Here is a 6,877-nt window from a genome sequence, read left to right as displayed (position 1 = left end):
CATATAGGTTAGTAATAAAACATGATGTGATATACAGTACATTATAAATTTATGTGATGTCTGTGCATTCACATAATTTATATTAAGTAAACAGTTACAAATATTTTCACGTAATGTACATGCTTTCATTTTATTTTGTTAAATATTAATTTGAAATACAATCTGATTAAGATTGCAAATTGCATATTAAATCTGAAATCCAACTTTAATAGCTACATTTCTATATATGTATATGAGAACTTTTCAAACAATTTATTTGCACATTTAGATAAATAAAATACAATATTGTCAGTCTTTTTCAAATAATGTATCATAAATGAGTAATATAAAAAATGTGCAACTTTACTTTTGACATGTATGTAAATATCCTATCGTATATTTTACATATCATTTCTACTTACTTCCTAGAGTATGTTTTATGTTGTCTTGCACAAAATGGTAATTAAATTTAATAATCTAATGGTTATCCATGAACAATAATTTATCATTAGATTGCTTTTAATTAAACTCGATATTATTATCATAAGAAATACAAATCTTAATTTAATAATAATTAGATACTATATAAATATCTCCAAATTTTTAAATAAAATAATGATTTGACTGAATGCAAATATTAATATTTAAAATTTGAAACAGAAATACTACCGAGATTATCTAGTGATCATTATATTGATGAAATAATAGTGTAATTATTTTTTTATATGGAGTGGTATATGAATTACGATTTTTGTGCTGATTCCGGCAATCGAACAAATTAATGTTTCAAACAAAAGTTCAGTGGTATCAAACTTTAAAAGTGTAATTTTTTCATAAAAAGCAAGAATCGTTCTTTATTTTTCAAATGATACCATATATGTATTTTTTGACCATGTTTTTCAGTTACCAAAAAAGACGACTTTAATAACGTTGTTAAATATGTGAACATATATCATTTTAACTAGCTGATACTATAACAATATAATCTGTTTCTTATTTGTAGTATAAGTTGATTTTTAATTACATATAATAATATAATTTATTTGTTTGTATAAAATGTAATTTACAACTTCATCGCCAATTCATTCATTTGTTTAGGAACATTGATATGTATTTACGATCAATGTGTAGGTACTAATTTAGGAACAAATTAAATTATTAGGATCAGATAATTAAAATGATACATGTTATTGCATCACTGATTTCGTTTTTTAACATAATGTGTTTAAGAATATGACAGGAAAGGTATATGGTGTTATTTAATAGAAATATAAGGATACCCCCGACCCCCCACCCCTCTGTGTGTGTGTTGATGGAAAAATGAAACTTCTTGGAAGCTCTTTTACATCCGCAAATTCTTCATCTGATACTGATGAGTTTTTATTTGAAACACTGTTAAATTATCAGAACAAGCTAAAATATCATGTCGACCGAGGAATGAACCTGCTGATTGTGTTAGATGAATATATGAATGTATAAAGTATATATTTTAATGAACAATTGTGAATTTACATTATTAATTGTGAATACTTTACAATATAACTGTAACATAATAATATTATAATTTCTGTATTATACATGTTCTACAAAAACATATCTGTTATACATATGTTCTCTATATTTATAAATATTACATATACCATAGAGATATGTAAAACATACATATATGTATAACATCTATATTTTTAAAAGATATGAGATACAGGAACGTTACACAGTAAGGTCTTACTTATAGTTGAAGATTACTATTACGGTAATCATTTTTCAAACGACTTTTAATGTTTAATTATAAATTCTTCTTCTAGAAAGGATATTACTGAATTTAAAACGTCGATGTCCCGTTGCCGATGTTTTTCAATGCAATGTAGACTTTTCGGATCTATGTCAGAAATCCTGATGTCACAAACAAAGCTGAGTCCATCCGGAAGTTGTATTATATTTTTATCGAGAATAGGCGATACTGTATTCCTACATATATATATTAGAGAAAAAAGTATATTAGTATCCAAATTTCCAGAAATTCGATTACTGTTCAAAGCTTAAATAATTGTTTCTTTAACATTTTATTAAAATATTTTTGTTATAAAATATTATTCAATATTCATATTTTCGAAACTTACGGATTTATTTCTCGAAATGACATCAATATCGAACAATCTCTAGCACATGAAAATAAGAGATAATTCTGCAGGCATAGTATACTTTCAGTATTTACATAACAATATGTTTCTTTTTCGTTACAGTGTACTTTATCTCCGTTACTTAATACGCTACATTTATTGTACCATAAATTATGTTTTTCAATTGGAATTAAGATTGGTTTCGATATAAGGATATTTTCACTAGGTTTATTAATACGTTTGTTGCCACAATAATCGTCGTGGTCAAACTTGGATTTTTTTGAAATCGAAGTATCTTTGGCATATGTTTGTATATAAGTGTCTCTTAATGTTTCAGGAATACCTATAATAGTTTTCTGAAAAATAAGAGAATTGTTAAGATATCTCTACTATATTACTAAAAGATATCTTTACTACTATAAAAACTCATTTCTATAAAACAGATATATGTACGTATATATAGTTACATATGTTATGATAAATGTTGTAAATGAAATATGTTGTTTCGTAACTTATTATTCCAATGTAGAAGTATTGATATACATGTTAGAAATAGGATTTGAATTATTTGATCACTTACATTGTACGTGGATTAAATATATGTATAATACGTAATATACAATAAGTAAATATTTACTTACTTTTTGTTTGGGACAAGATATTCGATCATCAAGTTTGAACATGTTTATTAAATTAGAATATATAATATCATCAGTTAGCCATGAACGAAACTTTGAATACGTATTATAAACGTATTCTGAGCTAATAAAAGGTAACCGCTGCATATGAAGTATTCGTTCTAGTACCGAATTATTTGGCAATATTTCTCCCTTTAAGTTGCACGTCTGTAAAAGAGATAAATTTATGTTATATTTAAACTTGACTAAACTAAGCAAATGTCACAAGGATTTAAAGTTAATATCTACCTCTCCAGTAAAATACAAATATTTCTTAGCTCTTGCTATCAGATCCGGATTAATGTATGAGGACGTCTTCGAATCTTGTTCGATAACAGATGTGCGCAATTCACGCGCAGGAAATATATTAGACTTAAATTCTTCGAAAATAAACGGACGTAAAAGAGCGGTGCAAATTAAATTACAAAAGTGATCAATGTATTCTATATTTGTAAAATTAATAGAATTGTGAAACCATTCCGTCAAGACACATTCAAGATCACTGCAAGTTGATTCTTGGTCATAAACTATAACGCCATCCTTAAAAATCTTGAGATTATTCTGTGGTGATGTTAGTAGTGCTTTTAGTGCCGATTTCATACGAGTTTCCACTCCCGAGAAGAGATCAAACGGACAATAAGTGCTACGGCATGTAATCATCTTGTTCCTTAACTGAAATGATAAAAAAGCATTAATTAAAAATATTCATTTCATTTAATTTCATCTTCAGTGAAAGATAAAGAGAAAAATAATAACATGTCATATATTGTTCATTTATTGCAACAAAAAATTTTTTAAAATTTGCTGTTTGATTTAAAAGTTGATTTATCGGTATAGGAAGTAGTTCTTATTTATATAAAACATTTAAATATATTTTCTCTAAAATTTTTGCTTTTAAGTTATATCATCGTTGTAGTAGATGAGCGGTATGAGAAATATATGTACATATTTATACATTATGTTTGCATGATATAGCTAGAATAAGTATTTATGTATGTGTGTATATATATATATATATATATATATATATATATATATATATATGTATAGGGCGTGCCGTTATTGTAAACATGAAATCATTATATTACCTTATAATATTGTGTCAGACAGTAAGGACATTTTTGAAATTTGCGGTCAATATCTTGCAGATAGCCCTGTTTTGGTTTAATTTCAACACAAAATGTTCTGTTAGTTGGAAAGAGATTAGTATTGAATTTTATTGGAAGAAACGTGTAATCCGGAAATGTTGTGGCATATATGTCCATGATTTCCTTATTACGTCGTTTATCTGAAAGAAAGGACGATTTTAGAATATGATTAGTGGATAGAAAGATATATCGAAAGCAACAGTCATTTATAGGTACATATGTTTATTAGTATAGTTTCCATGTTATTAGTGGAATATGTACCTATATATCTAAAATAGACAAATCGCGTGATCATCGTTGATGACAATAACTAAAATTTGAATAAAAATTTGTTCAGATTATCGAGATATAATTTATTGGCCAGTAACTAATACTCGTCTTCTAAAGTTGACCACATATCATGTGGGACATTTGAATTTTGAATACATACGATGCGAGGCGACGCAAACTTAATTGTGTTATCTATCAGTATCGTAATGTATAGCGTATAGTGTATAATGTATAGTATAGTCTGTATGTATAATATCTGTCATAGATATAATGCGCAGTAGTATAACTAATATAACTCCCCCCGGTCATGGCGCGTTTGGCATTAAATTAATTAGATCCTTAAAGGATAAAAGTTAGAAATATTATAATTTTATTATAATTAGATATTAGAGGATTAATTTTCATCTCATTCTATTAATGTAATTGTAAGTAACACGTATTATGTAAATCCATGGGTCATTCTTTGAAACATTTCTTCACTTTGATTAAAATACGAAAAAATTATTATTTAATAATTAATATACCTACATATTAGTACATATGTAAGTACATGATAGTTCGTTTCAAAGACTTAAAACATTTAAAATGTTTTCGCAGGTTTAATTTGCCAAAAATGTTTGTTAAATTAATAATATGTTATCTTAAAGTTATTTTATAATTATCTATATCGAGTACAAAGTTCTCATAAACGATTATACCTTCCAAGATGAAATACTCATAGTTAAAATTATGCAATTATCTTCAAACAAATAATTGCTACAATGGTAACATTTTGTACTCATTGTATAATTACAAAACATTACCAACACTAAAATAACAACTTTTTTAAGATTTCGTGAAAATTAATGATGTGTACTGTGTATTATATAGTAAAGTGTACTGTGCATTACATCGCGAATATCTTATATGATAGATATTCTGACAATTATGATCTATAACATAATAAGAATAAACGAAGTGAAAGTTATAGCGTAGTAACTCTATACTATATAGCAATAGGTATTTTAACCTTCGAAACGGTAATGTACATTTGCAAACGAATATAGTTATTAATTATGTCATATTCAACTATGAAATTACCGATTTTGGCACGATTATTGTGAAGCAATTTACAGGACTCACTGTTTATTATCATACATATTACGTCGCAACTCGATAGTTGGCGTTTCAAACATGTAGCAAGCAAAAGGGAAAAGTATCGGAAAGCCTAGTCCAGATGAAGTATACATACACAATATACATACGTACGAAAAGTCATTAAGAGGAAGCTATTCAGATTTCCTGTATAACGTGTTTTCTTCGTAATTCGAGAGGTTTCCATTTTGCGCAAACGGTTTCTCATATCGTTCTAATTTCTTCCTATCAGCTTGTCGGGTTCTCGTACAAGCAAGTTTCACGCGCATCATGTAAGTTTCAAAATATGGTGCTCATCGAGCAATAAAACTCGTATTATAATAAATTATAATAATTATTATTAGATTAATAATAAAATTTATAAATTGTACAGGCAAGATCATACCTTGTTATTCCATTAATTCATTTTATTTGTTATTAGATTCGGTATAATAAAATTTGAATACTTTTTTAAGCGACAGAAGCTATGTCGTATTTCATCAGTATCCGACGATATCTTTGAACTTGCGGCAATTATAATAATTCCTAAGGCATCTGTAATAATTCTTCGGGAAAGAGGATAGACCACGCGCGAGAAAATGATTTTGAAGTGAAGTCTGACTTGGGATGTAGCGAAGAAGATGGTGAGTCAAGCTCGATGACTCAGTAGATCATGCATCAGCTTTCCCGAAGGAGAACTAAACGGATATTACGCTGGGGCTGTACCCTTTTCGTAAGAATGATTGATCGCACGTGTATGCTCATCTCAGGGGAGCGTGTGCACCTCTTCGTGAAGGTATATACTTCCATAATAATATACAAAGGAGTAACCTTAATGTTTTCTTGAAAGTGTCTGGCGATACGATGCGACGTCGCACGACGCGGTGTCGCGTCGTCATTCTTTCGAGTTTCGAATTTCGAGTGCACACAGCACAGCTACCAGCTACCAGCTACCAGCTACCGTGTGACGTACTTGACGTACTTACTGGCGCGATGGTGTGTGAACCGTACAGAAAAGCAGCATTCATAACAGGCGCAAGTAAAGCCGAGGAACACTGAACACTATCGAATTAAATTTCATTGAATCCCGAAAAGCCTTCAGATAACACATGATTATAGGTATCTTTGAAGCAAGGTTGTACATATTACAATTTGTATTCCACTAAGATACCAAAAAATATATTTAAAAAAATTTCTTACTATAAAAATTAGCTATACATATTACTTCGTACTCTTTGATTTTTGATTAATTTCGAATGAAGACTATATTCTATTGACTATTACATTTAAAGTAGTACAAACCAAGTTTAGAGAATAAAGAAGTATATTCGTACATGTAGGATAGACTATAGACGATAACCGTTCTCCTATTCGTATCACCATACATAATACATATGTATGTATATATATGATAGCTTTTAAATTTGTAAATCAAAGTCTATCTAATTTAAAAGTATACTAAAATGATTAAAATAAATAATTTCAATGTATCACGTCACTGTAGTCTATTCTATAGTGTTTCATATAAAATTTGTTATAAGCTAGCTATGTACATAGTTTGAAAATAATT

General features: G+C 28.3%; 1 protein-coding gene across 3 annotated transcripts in view; it reads right to left on the bottom strand.

Annotated features, from left to right (window-relative positions):
• Positions 1–6,877, bottom strand: part of LOC117211009 (inositol-pentakisphosphate 2-kinase) — an 84,059-nt gene that overhangs the window by 3,917 nt on the left and 73,265 nt on the right. For all 3 annotated transcript variants that reach the window (XM_033454556.1, XM_033454557.1, XM_033454558.1), the window contains 5 exons: positions 3,865–4,064; positions 3,026–3,448; positions 2,741–2,944; positions 2,100–2,455; positions 1,373–1,947 (listed from right to left, as the gene is read on the bottom strand). In XM_033454556.1, the coding sequence (XP_033310447.1) occupies positions 1,755–1,947; positions 2,100–2,455; positions 2,741–2,944; positions 3,026–3,448; positions 3,865–4,064 (1,376 nt within the window). In that variant the 3' untranslated portion in view covers positions 1,373–1,754. The remainder of the gene's footprint in view (positions 1–1,372; positions 1,948–2,099; positions 2,456–2,740; positions 2,945–3,025; positions 3,449–3,864; positions 4,065–6,877) is intronic.

This window comes from Bombus bifarius, unplaced genomic scaffold (assembly GCF_011952205.1).
Source record: "Bombus bifarius isolate JDL3187 unplaced genomic scaffold, Bbif_JDL3187 scf7180000008214, whole genome shotgun sequence".
NCBI lineage: Eukaryota > Metazoa > Arthropoda > Insecta > Hymenoptera > Apidae > Bombus > Bombus bifarius.
The sequence above is the reverse complement of the archived record's forward strand: the minus strand, read 5'-3'. Positions and strand labels throughout refer to the sequence as shown.